Source organism: Microcaecilia unicolor, chromosome 4, assembly GCF_901765095.1.
Source record: "Microcaecilia unicolor chromosome 4, aMicUni1.1, whole genome shotgun sequence".
NCBI classification, from domain to species: Eukaryota; Metazoa; Chordata; class Amphibia; order Gymnophiona; family Siphonopidae; genus Microcaecilia; species Microcaecilia unicolor.
In genome coordinates, this window is record NC_044034.1 from 121,147,925 (window position 1) to 121,172,112 (window position 24,188).

Below are 24,188 nucleotides of genomic sequence, written 5' to 3' on the forward strand. Positions count from 1 at the left end.
AAAGAATGAAAAAGAACAAAAGAATAAGACAATGAAAAAGAAAGAAAGAAACAAAGATAGAATGAAAGATTGAAAAAGAAATGAACAAAATAATGAAAAAGAAGAACAGAATGAAAGAAAAGAAAAAAAGAAAGAATAGAAAGAAACAAAAGACAAAACAAAAGAATGAATGAAAGAATGAATTGAAACCAAAAAATAAAGAAAGAATGAAACAGCACAAAGGAAAATGAGAGAACCAAAGAAAGAAAAGGCAGGGAGAACAAAAGAGCAAAAAAGAAAGAACAAAAAATATGGAATGAAAGAAGAAAAAAGAAGGAATGAAAGAATGAAAAAGAAATACAATAAGAAAAAAGAAAAAAGAACAAATGAATGAAAAAGAAAAAAAGAGCAAAAACAAAAGAATGAATGAAAGAACTAGTGAATGAAAACAAAAAATAAAGAAAGAAAGAATGAAAAAGCACAAAAGAAAAATGAGAGAACAAAAGAAAGAAAAAGGAAGGAAGTGACAACAAAAGAGTAAAAAGAGAACAAAAAAAGAATGAATGAAAGAAGAAAAAAGAAGGAATGATGAAAAAGAAATACAATAATAAAAAAGAACAAAAGAATGAAAAATAAATAAAGAACTAAAGAACTAAAAAGAACAGAAAGAAAGGAAGAAAGAACAAGAGACTGAAAGTATGGCAATGAAAGAATGAAATAGAATGAATGAAAGAATGAAAAAGAAAGATTGTAAGAACAGAAAATAACATAAGAATGAAAGAATGAAAAAGAAAGACAACGAAAGAAAGAAACAAAGATAGAATGAAAGATTGAAAAAGAAAAAAAGAACAAAAAAGAAAGAAAAAAGAACAAAAACAAAAAAATGGAAAAGAAAAGAACAAAAGAATGAAAAAGAAATAAATAATGAAAGAATAAAAAGGAACAAAAAAGAATGAAAGAACCAGAAAGAAAGAAAAAGAAAGCAATGAAAGAGAAAATATAATGGTCAAAGAATGAAAAAGAATGAAAGAACAAAAGAAATGAAAAATGAAAATGAAAGAAAAGAGAGAAGGAACGAGAGAACAAAAGAAGAAAAAAGAAAGAAAGAATAAGGCAATGAAAGAATGACAATGAAAAAAAAAAGAATGAAAGAATGAAAAATATAAAAAAGAATGAACAAATGAGCAAAAGAAAATATAAGATAAAAACGAAAGAATGAAAAAGAAAGAAAATATGTGAGAACGAAAGAACAAACAGAAGGAAAGAATGAAAAAGAATAAAGAAAGAATGAATGAAAAAGAATAAAATGAAGAAAAAGAAATAATGAAAGAACAAAAAGAAAAAAGAATTAGAAAGAAAGATCAAAAGAAAAAAGAAAGCAAGTATGAAAGGATGAAAAAGAAAGGAAGAATGAATGAGAAAAAAGAAAAAAGAAATAACTAAAGAACAAGAAAGAATAAATCTAAGAATGAAAGAACAAAAAAGAAAAAGAAAGAAATATCAAAAGAAAAAGAAAGAAAGAAAGAATAAAAATGAAAGAAAGAATGAAAGGATGAAAAAGAAAGAAAGAACTAGAGATCAAAGAATGAGAAAGAAAGAAAGAAAGAAAATAGAATGAAAAAGAAACAACACAAACTAATGGAAGAACAAAAGAAAGAATGAAAAAGAATGGAAAAGAAAGAACTAGAACAAAAGAAAGAATGAATGAATGAATGAAAAAGAAAGAAAAAGAAAGAAAGAATGAAAAAGAACAGAAAAGGACATAAGAGTGAAAGAACAAAAAGACATAGAAAGGAAGAAAGAACGGGAGAATGAAAAAAAAGAACAAGAATGAAAGAATGAAAAAGAAATAAAGAAAGAACAAAATAATGAAAATGGAAAGAATGAAAGAACAAAAATGAAAGAATGAAAAGAAAGAAAGTACAAGAAATTTAAGAAAGAATAAAAAGAAAGAACAAAAGAATGAAAAATATAAAAAAGTGAAAAAAGAGAAAAAGAAAGAATGAATAAAAAGAAAGGTCAAGTGAACAAAAGAAAAAGAAAGAAAAATGTGAGAATGAAAGAAAAAAGAAGGAAAGAATGAAAAAGAAAGTAAGAATGAATGAAAGAAAAAAGAATGAAAAAAATGAAAAAGAAAGAATGTAAATGAAAAAGAAAAAAGAGAATGAAAGAAAGAACTAAAAAATGAAGAATGAATGAAAAAAAATGAAAGAATGAAGAACATAAAACAAAAAAGAAAAATTTAAAAAGAATTAAAGAACAAAAAAGAAAGAAGGAACAAAAGAACAAAATGAAGGAAAAGAAAGAAGGTGAAAGAATGAAAGAAAAGAAAAAAGAAAGAGAAAAGAATGAAATAGAAAGAATGAGAGAATGAGAGAATGAAAGAAAAAAATAAAGAAAGAATAGAACAAAATAATGAAAAAGAATTAGAGAACTAAAGAACTAAAAAGAAAGAAAAATAAAGAACCAGAGAACAAAGAATGAAAAATAGATAATGAAAGAACAAAAGAAAGAATGAAAGACCTGCAAAAGGTAGAAATAACAAAAGAACAAGAAAGAAAGAAAGAAAGAAAGAAAGAAAGAAAGACCAAAGAACAATGAAAAAGAAAGATCAAAAAGAATGAAAGAAATAGTGCAAGAATGAAAAAGAATAAAAAAGAAAGAAACAGAGAATAAGAATGAAAAATAAAGAATGAGAGAACAAAAGAATAAAAAAGAAAGAAAGAATGAAAGAATGAAAGAGAACAAAAAGGACAAAAAGAAAGAAAAAGAACAAAAGAACAAAAATGAAAAAGAATGAAAAAATAAAAAGGAAGAAGGAACGAAAAAGAAAGAAAGAAAAAGAAAGTATGATAGATCAAAAGAATGAAAAGGAAAGAACGAAATAATGAAAGAATGAAAAAGAAAGAATGAAAGTACAAGAGAACAAAAGTATAAAAAGAAAAGTAAGAAAGAATGAAAGAATGAAAAAGAAAGAAAGAACAAGAGAATGAAAAAGCAAAAAAAGTTTGAAAAATAAAGCGAGATAGAACGAATGAACAAAACAGAAAAAGAACAAAAGAACAAAAAATGTAAAAGAAAGAAAGAACAAGCAAAATAAAAAATAAAGAAAGAAAAATGATGGAGCAAAAGAAAGAATAAAAAATAAAGAGCATGAAAGAATAAAAAATAAAGAAAAAGAAAGAACAAAAGAATGAAAAAGAAAGAAAGAATGAGAGAATGAAAGAATAAAAAAGAACAAAATGATAAGAAAGAAAGAAGGAAAGAAAGAAGGAAAAGTACAATAAGTTATGAACAAAAGAGAGATAAAGAAAAAAAGAAAAAAGAACAAGAGAATGAAAGAAAGAAAAAGTACAAAAAAGAAACTGATCTTTAACACTTAACCTTTGGTCTTTCACCTTTGATGCATAACATTTAACCTTTGACCTTCAACCTTCAGCCTTGACCTTTTAAAATTTGGCTTTCAACCTTTAACATTTGACCCTTAACACTTGACCTTTAACCTCAGCACTCAATATTAAACCTTTGACCCTTAAACTCTGAACTTTATTATTTGACATTTTACCCTCAAACTTCATGCTTTGGCCTTTGAAAATTTTAGCCCTAAACTATCCTTTGACCTTTAATCTATTATCTTTAACCTTTAACCTTTATAACCCAACCTTTAATCTTTGACCTCCAACACATCCTTCAGCCTTAGATATTTGACCCTTAAACTTCAACCTTTAAACACTAACCTTCAACCTTTGACCCTTTCTTTTACTCTTAACTTTTGACCCTTATCTCTTACCATATAACTTCTGACCCTTAACATTTGACCTTTTGCCCTTGGCCTTTGACCTTCACCTTTTGACCCTTAACTGTTGACGTCTGACCTGTATCGTTTGATGCTTAACCTTCAACCTTCGACCCTTGATTTTAAATGTAAACCATTGACCTTCATTCTTTTCCCTTTCCCCTAGACCATCACACTTTGGCCTTTAATCTTTGACAAGAACGCTGCATGAAAGAATTGGGGTTTGATAAGATGCAATGTAATCACAAAAATATGTGATACCATCTTGTTTGATATTATAAGAATGTTGATGCAAGGCTCCTGATGGAGCATGTAAAGTGAAACGGGTTTGGCCACCGTCGAGCCATAGCTAAATGCTCAACTACTTTTTATATATACAAAAGAAGATAATATTTGAGAATAAAAGAATATCTGGAATTTTAATACATCGTGTTGATTATTTAGACATTTACACTGGACTCTTCAATATATTTCATCTTTGAACCAAAAAAACTATCAGCCATGTGTCGGAAATACAATTTCAAAACATTGTTCCTATCTAAATCAAGGGCGAAAGTCACTAATAATATAACTCTGTAATTTCTGAATTTTCCAAAATGTCAGTTAAGTTCACATCTCTTTTCTCTGATAAAGAAAATTTTAAGGGAAATATAAATCACTTTAGACACCAGAGGGTGGCTATCAAAAGGTATTTGCAAAATATCAGAGAAATATTTCTTCAACAGTTCAGTAGCTGATATATAGGATGTTATAGGAAAATTTATCATTCTCAAGTTATTTTTCCTTAATTGGTTCTCCAGAAATTCCAATTTTTACAAGAAACATGGCTGTCCTTCATTACCAAATTAACTGATTTTCGTAGAGAAACCATTTCCGTAGTCAAAGTCTCTATTTTTGTATCTTGGACTTCCACTTTGTTAGATAAGTATTAATATAAATTCTTTAACTCACATGTTTATTCCTGAAAATTTTTAAACATCTGAAGAAGAGAGTTATTCACACTCTGCAGCACTTCCCATAGTATGTCCATTGTGACATTATTGGCTTCACCAGATCCAATTTCTCCACAGAAACCGCTCCTGATATCTTCGGGGGAAGAGCTCACTCTCCAATCCTCCAGTTAGTTTATTATCTGGAGTCGATGCTGCGCCAGGACCTCCTCGGGTCGCGTGAAAATCCTAACCCAATTCGGGTATTTCCACTGTCGACCTCCATAGCGAAGCGTTACTATTTCCGGGTCTTGGAGGGGTCGTGCCAGCAGGGGAACTCAAAGTCACTCCCTCTCCACTGAGATTCGGCGATAAAGCCTTGCTGTTCCCCAAAGCAAGAACCAATATCCCCGACGTTATGACCCCGAATCTCTCCAAAGTAGGCTGAGAAGTGGTGGGAACCCCAGCCATGTTCGAGGAGGACAACACCACGGCTTTGCCTTTTCTCTTCCCCATTCTCTGGGGAGCGCGCCTACTTCTTCAGGTATTCTGGTGTAAAACGGGAACTCAACTAACTTACGTGCTCCCTCGATGCTATCTTGGATCCTCCAGTTTGGGACACTCTTTGTCTGGTTTCTCCTCAGAGGCCTGTCTGATATGGGTAACCCTTCAGCATAGCCCTCTGAGTCATTGAAACACGGAAGCCCCTCCACCCCTACAAGGTGGTGTCCCTTCGGAGGGGATTTTCTTCCTTATTCGTTCCTTTCTTTTCTTTCCCAGCAGCCCGGGATCAGAACCATCTTCCCTTCAGCCGTCTGGATGGCCTCCTAGCAAGATGGAGTGGGTGAACAGTGTTTCTCACCTTCTGCTGCCTCTGCTGACTTTCTTCTGATGTCTGAATAATATGGGGCCAGCTGGTCTTGCAAGACTATGGGCCCCTGTACAGCTCTGATTTCAGAAGGAAGCTGGCAGAAGGCGAGGCAGCAGTAGGAAAAAACATTGCTCAACTGCCAGTGGAAGACCATATAAGAGGACCCATGATCAGAAGAGACAAACCTTACTTACCAATTGTAAATTTAAAGCTTAAAGTGTCACGGTGTCTTATTATCTCAGATTTCAATTTCTGAAATGGGTCTTTACACTTAAAAAAAAATCTTCCTTCTTCAAAGAAAGGAGGAATTGGATTATTAATAGTTAAAATAGAGAATAAAGGGCCGTGTTTACTAAGCCGTGCTGTAGACACCCAAATGTTTTAGCGCATTAGCACGCGCTGATAGAGACACCCATTTTATTCCTATGGGTGTCTCTATTGTTAGCGTGTGCTAAAAGGTTTGCACGCCTACAATGTTGCTTAGTGAACAGGGCCCTAAAAAATATATACAGAGAAAAGATGTTACACTATCAGGCTTATTTTTGAAAAAGAAGGACGCCCATTTTGACACAAATCACAAGATGGGCGTCCTTCTCACAGGGTCACCCAAATTGGCATAATCGAAAGCCGATTTTGGGCGTCCTCAACTGCTTTCCATCGCAGGGACGACCAAAGTTCATGGGTGTGTGTCGGAGTCGTAGCGAAGGCGGGACTGGGGCGTGCTTAACACATGGGCGTCCTCGACAGATAATGAAAAAAAAGAGGGGCGCCCCTGATGGATGACTTTACGTGGTCCTTTTTTTTTTACAACCAAGCCACAAAAATGTGCCCTAAATGACCAGATGACCACCGGAGGGAATTGGGGATGACCTCCCCTTACTCCCCTAGTGGTCACTAACCCCCTCCCACCCTCAAAAAATGTTTAAATATTTTTTGCCAGCCTCTATGTCAGCCTCAAATGTCATACTCAGGTCCATCGCAGCAGTATGCAGGTCCCTGGAGCAGTTTTAGTGGGTGCAGTGCACTTCAGACAGGCGGACCCAGGCCCATCCCCCCTACCTGTTACACTTGCGGTGGTAAATGTGATCCCTCCAAAACCCACCACAAACCCACTGTACCCACATCTAGGTGCCCCCCTTCACCCATAAGGGCTATGGTAGTGGTGTACAGTTGTGGGGAGTGGGTTTTGGGGGGCTCAGCACACACAGTAAGGGAACTATACCTGGGAGCAATTTGTGAAGTCCACTGCAGTGCCCCCTAGGGTGCCCGGTTGGTGTCCTGGCATGTCAGGGGGACAAGTGCACTACAAATGCTGGCTCCTCCCATGACCAAATGCCTTGGATTTGGCCGGGTTTGAGATCGCCGGCCTCAGTTTCCATTATCGGCGAAAACTGAGGCCAGCCATTTCAAACCTGGCCATCTCTGACATTTGGCCGGCCCAAACCGTATTATCAAAACGAAAGATGGCCGCCCATCTCGTTCGAAAAATACGGTCGTCCCCGCCCCTTCACGGCGCTGTCCTTGGAGATGGGCGCCCTTAGAGATGGGCGCCCATGATCGAAAATGCCCCTCCATGTACATCCTGCACATTTAGATTGGTGTCCCTTCCCAGTATTGCACTTTTTCTTGAATTTTTCTCCCAAATTTGGTCCCCTAGTGTATGCAAACATTGGTATAGCATGAAATTGTTTATGTAGCCTTAATATTGGCCAATATTTACAGATGATTTGTTTCATCTGATTAGTTAGGGGTACAAATGGTAAAATGCAGGTCATTCTATCTTAGAAGGAATGGGTCTGTGGAATCTTAGCGGAGATTGGGTGGCGACGCCGGTAATTGGGAAACAAAACAGGAGCTGGGCAGACTTCTACGGTCTACGCCCTGATCGTGACTGAATAGATAGGGATGAGCTGGAGTGTAAATTTTAAGGGGCTTCGATGTTAGCTTCAGAAATTAGTACAAGAACAGTACTGGGAGATTTCTATGGTCTGTGCCCTGAGAAAGGCAAGGAAAATCAAACTTGAGTATACATATAAAGTATCACATACCATGTAAAGTGAGTTTATCTTGTTGGGCAGACTGGATGGACCGTACGGGTCTTTATCTGCCATCATTTACTATGTTAGAATCTGATTTCTCTTAGGTCTGAATCAGCCAAGACCTATGAGCATTATAGAAAAGAGTCTATAATGCTCATAGGTCTTGGCTGATGAATCGCCTGATGAATTGCCATTCGTGGATACCCCCTTTGAACGAATCTATTGCTCATTTCTTGAACTTGACTACAAAATTCTTGTTTTTGAGAATTCTTAAAAATTGACCTACCAGTATACTATTTTTTAATGGACTAGGATGGTAGCTTTTTAGAATGAAGATGGCTGTCAGGTAAGAAGCTGAGATAAGGAGCTCCTCAGGTCAAAGGGTAGCAGACCTACCTGAACCATCCAGCGCCGTCCAGGACCGGACTGAAGTGGACCGGAGCTGGCCCGGAGCCGACTGGGGAACAGCGGGAGCTGCGAGGTGGCCTGCTGAGCCCGAGACTGGCAGAGGCAATCTGCCTGTTGTGCCACGAGGCCGTGGCGCATCCCTGACCAGACAAGCCCACGTGGGCCTAGCTGGGCTGCCCAGGTCGGCCTCAACTAGCCGGGCTGAACTGGAGCCAGAGCGGGGCCGATTCTGGGATCTGGACCCCGCGGCACTCTGAAACAGGCGAGTGAGAGCTCCCGAGGCTGACCAGAGTTTAACTGCCGGAGCTGCCTACTTGCCACGTCCCAGACCGGGCCGACCGAGCCGCGCCGAGACGACCAGCCTCACCGAGCAGCGGCGCTCTCGAGAGGCCGCCGAGGTGGCTGGTGCTCCTTCGGCCCAAGTCCGATGCATTACTGAGGCCGCTTGGTCCACTCGAGGCCGAGACGCCAGGGAGAGCAGAGAGACGCCAGTGGCCAAGGTGGAGAGAGACAGCGCGGATCACCTGGGGACCGAGAGCCGAGCCACAGGCCCCCGGACGGATCGGAGGCGACGGGAGACCCAGACGAGATCGCCCGAGACCACGTGGAGACAAACCCGACCTTGAATCGCCTCCAGTGCTGCCGGTGGGGCTGTTGAATCGCCTCCAGTGCCGCCAGTGGGGCCACTGAACCACCTCCAGTGCCGCCGGCGAGCCGTCAGCCCACAGCCACCTCCAGCGCTGTAGCGGACCACTTGCACGTGAACGCCTGACGTGACTATCCACGATTCACCGAGGGACACTACTGGTGCAGATAACCTGCGCTCGCCTGCGGACACCCACCCCGAGCGACCGTCTGACCATCGAGCCTACTGGGTGCTGCCGACCTGGCAATCGGGGGAGAGTGAGGTGCCTCACTGGAGCAGGGCTCCTAGTTCCTCATGGACCTTTTGCCTGTACAGGTTAACTCTTTGTTGTTAAAACATTTTAGTAGAGGATTCTTGTGATGGATTGCAAGCATAGAAGCTTTAGCTGAGTGTTGCCCTGCTTGCTGAATCATTGCACTTGCACTGTTGCTCTTAATGCATCCCAGGGTCTTTTAAGTGCTTTGCTTCCAGTTACTTGCTTTAAATGCCTCTAAACGCCTTGCATTACATACGACTTGCTACACCCAAATGTTTAAAGTGCTTCTGAATGCATTGCTTTTAGCTGCCTGCTTTCAAATGCTTCCAAATGCCTTGCAATATAGACGATTTGCTTTACTTGAATGCTTAAATGCTAACCTTTAGCCTAAATGTAAACGCAGGCTTTGCCTCGCTTTGAATGTAAACCAGCAGATTGATTGTTATAGCGCTTTAAACACTGATATGAATACCAGGAAAACACTCCTAACCATTTACTGCCTCACCCTACTCTTACACGCAAACACAACCCATGACCCAGATAACAACAAACCCATAACTCACAAATTATACAACACTTACATACACACAATGTCCACCCTAAAGAACATACATACAGTAACAACCCAACCACAATACACCAACTCTATGTACAACCCATTAATGACTTACCAGACCAAAGACACAATCACCAACCAAAAGGAAAAAACTCCACACACGAAAACCACCAACAAAAAGAGAAAAAAACAACACAAATTCAACCACCGAAGAAACAGACAACTAATAAAAATAAACACATCGAACCCCCCCACAGAACTATACCGCTTAATCCAACTAGGATACATCAATGCAAGATCAGCAGTAAGCAACTCAGTAGATATACTAGACTGGATTACCACAGATAACTTAGACCTCCTATTCATCATGGAAACCTGGTTCCACAGCCCTACAGACCCCGCCATCTTAGAGACATGCCCACTAGAATACAAAATCACCCATTGGACAAGAAATGGAAAAAGAGGTGGCGGAATAGCCATAATTCACAAATCCGAGTTCACCATCACAACCACTGGTGAATCCACCTCACCACAACTTGAAATTGCCTCGACAAGAATTAACCATCCAAACCTACTAGGACATCTCAACGCAATCCTATTCTACAGGCCACCAGGAAAGTGGCAAGACTCCCAAACACAACTTATGGACTTCATCTCGAACACATGTGTCTCTGCCTCAAACATCCTCATAATAGGAGATATTAACCTACACCTTGAAGACGACACCTCAACAGGCACACGAGAATGCAAAGAATTTTTAAAACTTTGGGATCTACACGCACCAAACACTCAACCAACACACATAAAAGGACACACACTTGACATCATTACACACAAATTCGACCCAGACTCAACTATCCTACTTACTGACACAAGATGGACACCCACACTATGGTCAGACCACCATAAAGCACATGTCTCCCTTAACTGGCGAAAAACACACAGTTTCGCAATTAACAAACATGAACGAACAACATACACCACAAGGGGAAAAATAGACCCCACAACATTCTGGCAACAGATCTACCAAAACGAATGGTCAACAAATGCAGACACCATCCAATTCCTTCAAGAATGGGACGATATATGTAAAACAACATTAGACAAAATCACCCCAACCCAAACCAGAACATCACATAGGAAAAAATCAAATCCATGGTTCATCGAAGAGCTGAAAAAACTCAAAACACAAGTCAGGAAACTAGAACGTGCATGGAATAAAAAGAAAGATGAACAAACACTAAATGCCTGGAAACTACTTCGAAGGAAATACAAATACACCATAAAACAGACTAAAGACTACATTACAAAACAATCATTGGACCAAACTATAAAGACACACACAAACTCTTCTACCTTGTGAATAAATTGCTGGACACCACACCAGTTACAAACAACAGCACAGACATACCAAATGTTGACAACCTTGCGAAATACTTCAAAGAGAAAATCACACAACTACGACTTAAAATACCCACCAGCCCTATTCAATACGCCACACTCCTAGACTGTCTAGACCCAGAAGACGGAATATACCCAGCAGACAGAACCTTGACCGAATTCGAATTACTATCTGAAGACCTCATCTCTGAAACACTCAAAAGATTTGCCAAATCCTACTGCAAACTAGATATATACCCAAACAACCTCATGAAATCAGCTCCTCAACAATTCATAATAGACCTAACGAATCATGTAAACTACATGCTACAAAATGGACTTTTCCCAAAGGAAAAAGGAAAAAAATAACTAATTACAGACCAGTAGCATCTATACCACTAATAACCAAAATAACCGAAGGGATGGTAACAAAACAACTCACAAACTATCTAAACAAGTTCTCAATACTGCATGACGCCCAATCAGGATTCCGATCGAATCACAGCATAGAAACAATTACCCTAATGACTAAATTCAAACAAATGATTGCAACCGGCAACAATATACTCCTCCTACAATTTGACATGTCAAGTGCCTTTGATATGGTTGATCACAGAATCCTATTACACATACTTGAATATTTCGGCATAGGAGGCAATGTCCTAAACTGGTTCAAGGGGTTCCTAACCTTGCGATCATACCAGATCACATCAAATTCAACTACGTCTGCGGCATGGACACCAGAATGGGGAGTACCGCAAGGATCACCCCTCTCACCAACTATCTTCAACCTAATGATGACACCATTGGCAAAGCTTCTATCAAACCATAACCTTAACCCATATATATACGCCGACGATGTGACAATATATATCCCTTTCAAACAAGACATTAAAGAAATCTTCAATGAAATCAACCAAAGTTTACACATCATGAACACCCGGGCAGATGCATTTCGATTGAAACTGAACGCAGAAAAAACTCAATGCCTGATACTTACCTCCCAATACAACACAAATGAATTCACCGCTATAAACACACAAAAACGAAATCTCCCAATTTCAGAAACTTTAAAAATCCTTGGAGTCACTATTGACCGCCACCTTACACTTGAAACTCATGCAAACTACACAACCAAAAAGATGTTCTACTGCATGTGGAAACTGAAAAGAATAAGACCATTCTTCCCAAGATCCGTCTTTCGCACCCTAGTGCAATCACTCGTACTCAGCCATCTGGATTACTGCAACTCACTATACGCAGGTTGTAAAGAGCAAACTCTGAGAAAACTTCAAACAGCCCAAAACACAGCCAGACTCATCTTCAGGAAACCAAAATACGAAAGTGCGAAACCCTTACGAGAGAAGCTACACTGGCTCCCACTCAAGGAACGCATCACTTTTAAAGTATGCACACTAGTCCACAAAATCATTCATGGTGAAGCCCCAACCTACATGTCTGACTTAATAGACCTACCACCCAGAAACGCTAAAAGATCATCCCGAACTTTCCTCAACCTCCACTTCCCTAATTGCAAAGGCATAAAATACAAAGTGCTGCACACATCAACCTTTTATTATATGAGCATGCAATTCTGGAATAAACTACCACGCAACCTGAAAACGATCTACGAACTAACCGACTTCCGCAAACTATTAAAGACTCATCTTTTTGAAAAAATCTATGGAAAGGATCAAAACACATGAAGTCCACACACACTGTTAGCAATGCATTAATACATTCTTTTCTGTACTCTCATCCCCCGTAATTTTATCACATTTAAACCTAATCTACAGATAAAAATGTTATACCCGAATGCTCTATTGCTATTGTCTTGTTGCCCTATTAGTATCCGTTGTTCTTTCACTGTTCCAACGTTCTTTTCCCATTGTTCTATTCCCCTTAACGATACTCCGACTTTGTCTTAACTTAACTCCTCACAATGTAACCCATAATCGAGTTGTAACAAATTGTATTTCCATCATTACAAGGTATTGTAAGCCACACTGAACCCGCAAATAGGTGGGAAAATGTGGGATACAAATGCAATAAAATAAAATAAATAAATAAATAAAATATTCCTATCTGTAGGTTTATGGTAAGCTTTTGTCAAAAATTCTCCATGCTTATATTTTATATGTACATCCAAAAACTCTACTTGAGCCCCTCCTATCTGTGAAATAAAGGTAATATTTTGATCACATTGATTTAGATATTGAAGAAACTCGTTCAATTCTGCTTCCTCCCCTCCCCATATAAGAAGTACATCATCTATAAAGTGTTTCCACCCTAAAATATAAGGAGAGAATTTGCTATGGTATACATACATCTGCTCAAACTGAGCCATGTACAAGAATGCAATTGTTGAAGCTACTGTGGCCCCCATTGCTACCCCTTGAATTTGGAAATAATATTCATGTTCAAAAACAAAATAATTTTTGGTGATAACCAATTTGACTATTTGATTCAAGACGTCCATCAATAGGCCTAATATTTCCATTGTATTTAACAACTGTGCTAACATGGATAAAGCCTCCTTCTGGGGAATGTGAATATTCAATGTATTCACATCAAGAGTAACTAAAATTATTGAATGCTCTTCCTCAATTCTAATAATTTGTAGGATCTGCAACAAATGTATTGAGTCCTAAACATATGATGGAATTTTCACTACCTCTGATCTTATGTGAGGAACTGCCAGTCTCTACTGATATTCCACACATGTTGGCCAAAGTTACCTGGATAACTTGAGGTGGCCAAACAGTGTTCCAAGAGCATCCAGATAATTTTATTCAGCTATACTCAGTGTTACACTTATTGGGATAAAGTTGTGCTGAATGTTTAAATATACAGTATTTATGCAAGTAATTACCTGATTGATGGGCTTCTGAATATGAATCTCTTTACCTTTGCCCTCCTCCTCAGTTTACATGGTACTTTTTAGGCTCTTTGTTTTGGTACTCAGTGTATTACAGGTTATCTGGGCTTTTGATAGATATTACAGGGGCAATATCTGAGCTGAAGTGACTGAAAACAAAGTGGGAAACTGTGGTGCAAGTAGTTTCTGCTTTTGCTCTGGTAAGTGACTCAACCAGTCTGTCAACACAATGGAGATTTCTTTTACAGCAATTCTATCACCGCATATGACCTTCACAAATGTGATTTTGAAATTTGGGTATGTTCTTACATGCTGACATCAGAATCACTTCTGCTATTACCAAACTCTGGCATGCAGATGGAATATAGGGAAAGGGAAATGGGACTTGATATACCGCCTTTCTGACGTTTTTGCAACTACATTCAAAGTGGTTTACATATATTCAGGTACTTATTTTGTACCAGGGACAATGGAGGGTTAAGTGAGATGTTTGTGCAGCGCTGCGTACGCCTTGTAGCACTATAGAAGTGCTAAATAGTAGTAGTAGTACTTGCCAAGAGTCACAAGGAGCTGCAGTGGGAATCAAACTCAGTTCCCCAGGATCAAAGTCCACTGCACTAACCACTAGGCTACTCCATATAAATGGGTCAACTTGGAAAGGGGTGATTTGGGATCACAATCCCCACTTCCGTTTCCTGTACCCAGATCTAAAACCAACGCTGTTGAGAAAATCAAGTTTTTGATTTTGGTTAGTTCAATGATAAAGTAACACCTCTCGTGTCAGATTGATCAAGGTTTTCCACCATTCTTTGCCCACAGGAGAAAAGAAATCAAAATGTTTAAAAAGAAACACTCCCCACATATCACATGTGATCATCATTATTATTCTGGTAACTACAAACTATTACCTTGCAATTATTATATAAAAAGTGTCATTCTGAGTCAGAGTCTCCCAATACGAGGTAAATATCACATAGAGGTCTAGAGGATTCAGTTATCAATGTGGGATATCAATAAGATGTGTTATTTTACTACTAACTCATGCTATTTTATCATGGAGTCCATTTTATGCAATGAGACCTAGTTACTAATAACTGGGGTTAACAGAAAAACAACACTTCTTAATGCTGGCCCACATTGTTAACTTCACACCTAAGGGCCCTGTTTACTAAGTCGCACTGTAGGTGCGCAGTGGCGTTCTGTGGTTCACTGCTACCCGGGGCGGATCGCTGCTGCTGTGCACCCCCCCCCCAGCTGCAGGGCAACACGGCACCCCCCCCCCCCCCCGGCGTGACATGGCAACACAGCACCCCCCCCGACGTAACACGGCAACATGGCACCCCCCCGACCCAGTCCCCACCTGTCTAGAAGCTCCGTCCATCCGGCGCCTTGCACGACTCTGCGCTGCTGTAAAAGAAGAAAATCACCTCGTGGGCCCTTCCCTCACTGTGTCCCTCCCTCTGATGTAACATCCTATTTCCTCTAGGGCGGAACACAGTGAGGGAAGGGCCAATGAGGCGATTTTCTTCTCTTACAGCAGTGCAGATACGCCGCACCACACAGCTGCCGGGTGGATGGAGCTGGTAGGGATTCGCTAGCAGAGCACCCCCCACCCGTTGACACCCGGGGCGGACCGCCCCCACTGCCCCGCCCTTGCTATGCCACTGTAGGTACACTAGCGTTTTTAGCATATGCTAAAGCTAGAGACATCCACATATTCCTATGGGTGTCTCTAGTGTTAATGTGTGCTAAAAACACTAGTGCACCTTAGTAAACAGGGCCCTACATGTAATATTTCTAGTGTGAGGGGGTTAGCAGAAACATCAAATTTTAAGCATAAATACTGAATACTGTAAAATCACAAAGCACCTGTTAACCCATGTTGTTAAAAAGCCTAAACTTTCTATTTTATTTAGGTTATTGTTTCATTTATTTATTTAGCATGTGACTGATTTTACTGACACATGAGTGACAACTGAGACCACACACAGATAGAGCAGGACAGAGTTTATTGAAGCCCTCTGTAAAATTGCATTAAAGGGGAAAATGGTTTTGGTGGGAGATTTTAACCTGCTAGATGTTGATTAGGATATCTCAGCTGCAGATTAACTAGGAGTATGGAGATCCTGGACATCCAACAGGGAGAACTTTTCAGGCAACTAGTTATAGAATTCACACTGAAGGGGAGGGGGAGATAGGAAAAGGGAGGGAATGAGGTGGGGATGAGAGGTGTACTGGACCTGATTCTTGCAAATCAGAATAGTGTAATAGTTGGTAATCACCCAGAATCAAATGATCAATAGACAGCATAGTTCAATTCCAAGACAAACACAAAAAGGATTAATTAAAAAAAAAAGACTAGGGTCCTCAACTTTGGGAAGATAAATTTCAACAGGTTGGGGGTCAAGTCAATTCAATGCTTTAGCCTCAGTAGGGCAGTCTTACAAGTGCTTTTGCAGCCATGAAACCTTCATCCATAGTGAGTTTCTTCCAATGCAGTCGGTTCTTAACAGCTGCAGCAAAATCATCCATACAGACGTGGAGTCATTTCTTGTTTCAGCCTTGATTTAGCCGCACCAGGTCTTTCTTGGAGCACTTTTTGCAACCTTCCAATCAGGTAGTCGACACTGTTGAAGTAACCATCTTGGTAGTCATGATGCCTCCATTCTGCAGCCATGATCAAACCAGAAAAGGTGTGATTGTCTTACTTTTTTTTCAACTGTAGATTGTTGCAAGTTTCTCAAATGATTTCATGGTACCATGACAAAATATGTTCCAAACAAATCTCATACAGGAAAGGGAATATGTTAAGGAGTCATTACCAGGGGTGAGAAAAATAGGAGAAGCAGAAAACCAATGGACAAAGATTAACATGCAATATTATTAGTACAACAAACCAATTTGTTAAGAAGGAAAATAAAAGAAAGCAAAAAAAAAGGCCACTGTGCATTCAGAGATAAGGGAAGGAAAAGTTAGCATACAAAGATTAGAAGAGATCACAGAAGAAGAATGACAGGAAACCATGGCCCTGATTTACTAAGACTTTCTCCCTTTTTCTTCTTAGTAAAGAGAGTCCTATATTTGGAAAAGTTAAGAGAAGCTGAGGAAGTGGTTAGGAGAGCTAAAATGCAAATACAAGAGAAAATAGCTAATCCAGACAAGCATGATGGTAAGACTTTTCTAGATACCTCTGTTCTAAGTGTAAAGCACAATGCCCACCCATTTGCTGCTTCTTTCATGCCCCCTTCCAGGTTAGGTGCTTGATGTGAGAAGTAGTGCACACTGTTCAGTCATTGTTAGTGGCTCAGGCTGTTAGAACATGGTAATTCTTGCATTAAACAGCTAACACAATTTAGAGTTAGACCCCCAGTTAGTTCTGCTATTTGTGTAGTCCAGCTAAAAGATAAACCTATCTAGATAGCAGTTGTATACTGCCACTCTTCAAATACATTTTAGACTTGACACTGAATATTTCAGATCCTGCCTTTTCCTAAATACATAACGATTGGTTGAATATCGAAATGTCTGACCAAAAAGCGTGCATTGGTTAGTATATGTGCCTAGAATGCCTCCCTGGGGAGATTGTGAGACTAAATTCAAGAATGCATGGTTTATCCCTATAAAGAAAAAAAGATGAGATATTACGAGTCATAAATTCCAGGATCTCCTCTGCGGTTAACTTTGTTTGTGACCTTAGGCAAATCTCTCTAATATTCTGTACTTCCCACGTGAAATCAAGTGCGCACAACATGGATGGTCCCAGGAAACAGCAGGGCAACTGATCTGCAAACTCCAACGTGGAAAACAAAACAAGCAGATCAATGGAGATGGAAACAAATTGAAAATTGTTTGTTATAGAGAATGCTGTTATGTTATTTTCTGGTGAGCATTTGTGCTTTTTTTCTGCCAGTGCCTTTTCCAAGAAGTTTTGTTGTATATACATGGTGGTGAAGACTTTTAAATACACCATATAGCCCATGGCGCAGCCCCTGTGTGGGCGAAACACAGCCTGTGTTGGGCATCATCTGGTTTGTGTTTTATAAATAAACATTTGTTTCCATCTCTATTGATCTGCTTGTTTTGTTTTCCAAGTGAAATCAAGACCTATATTTTAACTGTTTTCAGATGATATAATATTTACCCCAACTTTGGTAGTTCCTGTTCCTATTAACAGAATACATTGCTTGACTGAATCTAAAGAGATGGCAAATAACAATTGCAGGTAATGAATTGCAGTGCTTAAAATTTTTCGTGCTCTTGCAAAATAAAGGATTTTTTTGTCTGAATAGACAGTTGGGACACCTTAGACAAATGTCAGCAGGGCAGTCAAAAGTGAGTAAGCGGGCCAAAACGAAAGGAAAAAAAAATCCTGCTGACTTAAAAAGGGGAAGTGGCAGGAAAGGAAGCTGCTTGGGTATATAGAGCCCAGTTGGCATCGCTGTGAATGATTTTAGGTGACAGCCACAGCCGCTTGTAGCATAGAAACAACGTCCACGCCTCAGACATTGGACAGAACCAGCTGAGATGCTTGCTAAGGTATTTGCTATGATATCTTCTAGATTTTAGCCTGCTTTCTGAAGTGTAGAAGGTAACTAATGAAATTGCTGTGTTTTTGACTGCGCTTGTGTTCCCCTCTCCACAATAACTTTTGTGTTTGGTGCTCTATCCACGCCAAATTTTCAAGACTTGTTAAGGGCTAGAAGCTGATATTGGCAGGGGCATTCATTTTGGGTCCATGTACACAAGGAGATACACACACTTATTCCTGAAAGTAGGCTGCCTCTGTTCTGTGTGGCATTTCTTAGTTTTTCTTTTTTTTTTCTAACTTGTTATTGGTGCAGACTGGGTGATGCCCCCTGGAGTTCTATTATTATTATTATGGCATTTATATCCAACATTTTCCAATTGACGTTGTTTCAATGTGGCTTACAAATAAGATAAGGTAGTTTGAAGATTGATCTGCCTTAGTGGCAGGAAAGAAGGTGGGAGCATATATTATTGGCGATAGTCGTATTGACAAGTATTTATCTAATTGACAGTTCTAGTTTGTTGTGTCTAGAGGGAAATGATGGACCAGATACAGTAGAATTTTTTTCCCTCCATGTTAGGTCTAAGGGAAAAATACTTAGGGCATTTGGTCCCTATATGACAGCAAATTAAAAAAAACATTTTCTTCCTATAGATTGCAATAGCATCCATTTATCTTTCTAAGGAGTCCTCTTATTAAGTTGTGTAATGCGCTAAAATGTGCCTAACACAGCAAAAAAAGCCTAACATGGGATTTGCTAATGTATTCCACATTCTGCAATATTTTGGGGATGTGTGCTACTGATTAGTGGCATGCTGAATGGGAAGAAGCCCATTCAATTTCTATGGGCTTCTTCGCATTCAGCGCATGCTAATCAGTAGCGCTGCTTTGTAAAAGGAGCCCAAGCTTTTTTTTGTTTTAGAAAAACGCAAAATATATTCCATTTCTTTTTGTTTTTAATCAATCTCTATAGCATTAAAAGCAGGCATTAAGAAGTGATATCTCCTAGTATTTATAAGGCACAATAAAAAGGCGATACCTTCTCACTACAAGGATTGTGAAAATCTCACACTACAGGGATTGTGAAATCATACACTTTCCATGTCTGATCTTAAGGCATGTACACTCCTCTACAGCCTATCTGCTTGGTACAGCCCAACTTAAATACAATAATGTAGAATCACTTAGAAAATTTTCAGATAGAAAGATCCCAAAATGTAAAAATGTAATCAATGGTACCAGTTGTACCTGAATATGTAACTCTCTTGGATTTGGATAAAGCAATAATCCAAATCCATATTATTGTGCTTCTGAATCTATTCCTAGTTTGATTTTATGGTGTAGAAACGTTTCAACCTCCTGTTTACAAAATATCTGAGTTAATGATGTGGGCATCCTTTTATTGAATTGCCCTCTTTATTAACAATTTCACACTGATGTGTGATCTGTAACAAAAACCATATGAGATGAGACTGCAAGACCTAAATAAGTGCACCCTAGAGAAGAAGAGACAGAAGTGGGGAGGCATGTTAGAAATATTTTAACTTCTAAAAGGTGTCAAATGTGCTAGAAGCAGATCTCTCTCAATGGAAAAAAATTCTGTACAATTAGGGCATATGACATAACACTTCAAGGGTGTAGGCCAGAATTTTTCAACCCAGTCCAATGAGGATATCCTGAGAACCCTGACAGTCTATCCAGCTTATTTTTGAAAGAGAAAGACATCCCATATTTCGACCAAAATCGGGAGATGGGCGCCTTTCTCTCATGGGTGCCCAAATCGGTATAATCGAAAGCTGATTTTAGGCACCTCCAACTGAAGTCTGTCGCGGGAATGAACAAAGTTGATGGGGGCATGTCGGAGACGTGGTGAAGGCGGGACTGGGGCGTGTTTATCAGCCGAGAAGAGATGGGTGCGCTTGGCCAATAATTGAAAAAAGAAGGGCGGCAGAAGCGAGAATTTGGGCCACTTTTTTTGGACCCTTTTTTCATGAACAAGTCCCCAAAAAGTGCCCCAACTGCCCAGCTGACCACCGGAGGGAATTGGGGATGACCTCCCCTGACTCCCCCAGTGGTCACTAATTCCCTCCCACCAAAAAAAAAGAACTTTAAAAACATTTTTTCCCCAGCCTGTATGCCAGCCTCAAATGTCATACCCCGCTCCATCACGGCAGTATGCAGGTCCCTGGAGCAGTTGTTAGTGGGTGCAGTGGACTTCAGGCAGGTGGACCCAGGCCCACCCCCCTACCTGTTACACGTGCTGGTAAATGGGAGCCCTCCAAACCGCTCCCAAAACCCACTGTACCCACATCTAGGTGGCCCCCTTCACCCATAAGTGCTATGGTAATGGTGTAGAGTTGTGGGGAGTGGGTTTTGGGGGGATTTAGGGGGCTCAGCACCGAAGGTAAGGCAGCTATGGACTTGGGAGGTATTTTCATTTTTTTTGTTACTTTTTACAAGTGCCCCCTAGGGTGCCCGGTTGGTGTCCTGGCATGTGAGGGGACCAGTGCATTATGAATCCTGGCCCCTCCCACGGCCAAATGCCTTGGAGTTGTTCGTTTTTGAGCTGGGCGCCTTCGGTTTCCATTATCGCTGAAAACTGATACCGCCCAGCTGAAATCCGCACAAATCAAATGCATTTGTCCGGCACCAACTGTATTATCGAAACAAAAGATGGACGCCCATCTTTTTCGAAAATACGGTCTGTCCTGCCTCTTCACGTACCTGTCCTTGTAGATAGGCACCCATGGAGATGGGCGTTCGCATTCGATTTTGCCCCCCCCACGTGTACTCCGAGGTCTGGGTCGAAAGCCTCCGGTGTAGGAGTAGGAAAATCATGAGGAAATACTTTTTCACAGTAAGAGTGATAGATTCCTGGAATGCTATCCTGCAGGAAATGGTGAGGTATCATGTAATGGAACTATCTCATGTTACCCCAGTGGTTAGTGCTGTGGCTTAAGAACCAGGGGAGCTGGGTTCAATTCCCACTGCAGTTCCTTGTGACTCTGGGCAAGTCACCTAACCCTCCATTGTCCCAGGTACAAAATAAGTTACCTGTATATAATATGTAAACTGCTTTGATTGTAACTACAGAAAAGCAGTATATCGAATCCCATTCCATTCCCCTTTTAAGAGGGGTCATTTACTTATGGATAGTGCATGCTAAAGCTGATGTGGGACTTTATCTGACACAGTTTCCCGTTGCATATATTGTGGCAACAGAAAATAAAGTGACTCACCCATGATCATAAGAGAGATCGGAGTAGAAACAAGATTTTAACTCTGGTCCTCTGGTTTTCCGGTTATTATCCTAATCACCAAACAATGCCCATTTTTCTAGCCCTGCAATGCTATATCCTTCCACGATATGACAGTAGATGTCTTCCTGCTTAATACTATTATTGTTAGGACTGGATATATTTCTGGTAAAACTTAATGCTTTTGAAAGGTGCTGGATTAATAGTAAAGGTACAGTGGAGGTAGCTGTAGTGCAAAGTTCCTTAGGGCTCTGTTTACTAAGCTGTGCTATAGGCACACTAACGTTTTTAGCACATGCTAAAAATTAGTGTGTGCTAACCCTAGAGACACCCATAGGAATAGATGGGTGTCTGTAGCATTAGCATGCGCTAATTTTTAGTGCACGCTAAAAACGCTAGCGCACCTTAGTAAACAGGGTCTTTAATATACTTCAACCCAGCTCTGAAGGGATCAGCTCTTCAGGTGAAAGGATAATTAATTCTCCACGTTTGTGCCATCTTTTACTTCTCCCCTGAGATAGCCAACAATGGTGGCACATAATGGCAAACTATGGAAGTCTCTGAGGGGTCCTTTTGCTAAGGTGCACTGAAAAATGGGCTGCGCTAGTGTAGGCGCATGTTTTGGATGCACGCATATCCATTTTTCAGCGTGCCTATAAAAAAGGGCCTTTTAAAAAATGTTGCCGAAAATGGACATGTGGCAAAATCAAAATTGGTGTGTGCCCATTTTGGGTCTGACACCTTACCGCCACCCATTCATTTAGCAGTAAGGTCTTACGCATTAACTGGGTGGTAATGGTCAATGCACGTACAATGCCGAGTACCTCCTGGTTTTCGCCAAGTGCCAGAAAATAAAATATATTTTCCGATGCACTTAAAAAATGAAATTACTGCCTGGCCACGTGGTAGCCGGGCGGTAACTCAAAATTGATGCGTATTGGGCGCACGTCGGCGCTTACACGGCTTAGTAAAGGACCCCTGAGTGATGTGAACACCTGTCCAGTGGGACATGGGCTGAGACCTAACACTTCCTCTACTAGGTCATCAGTTTTCTGCTTGTAATGGCTGTGGGCCACTGCCATGCTGGACTGGAAGCAATGATTTAGAGATGAAAGACTCTTTACTCTTGTACCAGTCTTTTGAGGTTTTCATGCCCTTTTATGTTTGCTTTATTTGTGAGGGGGATATTTTCTTTCTGATCCTATTAATGTACCACCTCCTTTGTCTTAAAAGTCTGTCACAGGAAGCTTTGCCAGAGTGATCCATGATTTAAATGTGGGCCATCTCAGCCAGTCAGTGGTTCAGAGGAGCAAGCGGATGATTTTGGATACTCTCGGTGTGGGACTGCTGGGCACCAGTACCGAGGTCTTCCACAGAGCTGTGCAGTATGGCAAGGTGAGATAATGCTACTTCACTTTAACTACTGTTTTAAGGGAAAGGGGTCTTTTGAGGTGGCTTAGAGATGTGCATTCACTTTTCATTGTCAGTTTGGACAATTTTTAAAATATATTGACTGGCATGGGCAGATTTAGCTCCAGATATTCAAAGCTGGGCCATGTTCATGCACTGGCATTGAATATCTAGGACTAAATAAAGTTCAGGAAGCCACCGGGGCTTATGCCGGTCCCAGTGATATTCACAGTCAGAACCAGAGAAAAACCCTTGATAGATGGAGGTGCAAACAGAAAGGAAGTAGGGCAGGAAAATGGCAAATCCACAAGGAGCCAAAAGGGAGGTCCAAAACAAGAGGTTTACTGATAAAGCACCACCACTGAACAAAGCCGACACTGAGCCATGTTTTGGCGAAGATCGCCTACCTCAGGGGTCACAGAATTTACATATGAATAAATAAAAAAACAAACAAAAACATAGACATAGCATCCAATGAATAAATTAATAATAATTCTACAATGACAACCAAAGAATGAATGAATAAATAAATAATTAGAAAACTATGATTTAAAATCCATATCATAAGATGTAAAAAGAACTTAAAGTAAACATAACATAACATTGAATCTAACACAAATGCATGTCTAAATGATACATGGATGAAAGCATCAAGAAACTCTAATAACCAAAACAAGAATGCTAAAAAAATAAGCTAAAAATTGAACAAAAAATGAACTAAAAATGATCCTGGTATGGAAAAAGTACCTAAGTAAAGATATCCCTATAATATGCTGATTGTTAAACATAACATATAACCTGAAATAGTTCCAACATTAGATGGAACAAAAATATAAAGTGGATCAAAGATATTATTGACTAAATTGTGAACTAAGATGCTGTTTAAACGTAGGGCATGGTTAGATTTAAAACAGATTTAAAAAGGGTTCCAGATATGTAATAGTTTGAACAAAACAAACTAATACTGAGAAGATGTAAATGATTGTAATACATAACAAGAGTATATATATAAAAAACATATTCTAGACGTACTTGACAAGTATGAACAAAAAGCATTAATGTATCCTTTAATATATATTAATAGGGATAAAGAAACTACAAGTGTTTATGCAGGCCCTGTTTGAATATTGGCCTGGACCCGCATAAGGCACTCTGTGCTCCAAACAATCCCCCTCCTTCCCCTGTAACCCCGATCCCCCTCCCTCCCACCCACCCCACATATATTCTAAGGAAGCCTGAGCCCCCAATGCCCATC

General features: G+C 39.8%; 1 protein-coding gene across 2 annotated transcripts in view; it reads left to right on the plus strand.

The window, feature by feature from the left end:
* Positions 1-24,188, plus strand: part of ACOD1 (aconitate decarboxylase 1) — a 46,847-nt gene that overhangs the window by 15,395 nt on the left and 7,264 nt on the right. Inside the window, exons 1-2 of one of the 2 annotated variants that reach the window (XM_030200592.1) lie at positions 18,197-18,274; positions 22,757-22,918. In XM_030200592.1, the coding sequence (XP_030056452.1) occupies positions 18,263-18,274; positions 22,757-22,918 (174 nt within the window). In that variant the 5' untranslated portion in view covers positions 18,197-18,262. Of the gene's footprint in view, positions 1-18,196; positions 18,275-22,756; positions 22,919-24,188 lie in introns of those variants that run through there. The other variant, XM_030200593.1, reaches the window with a different exon arrangement.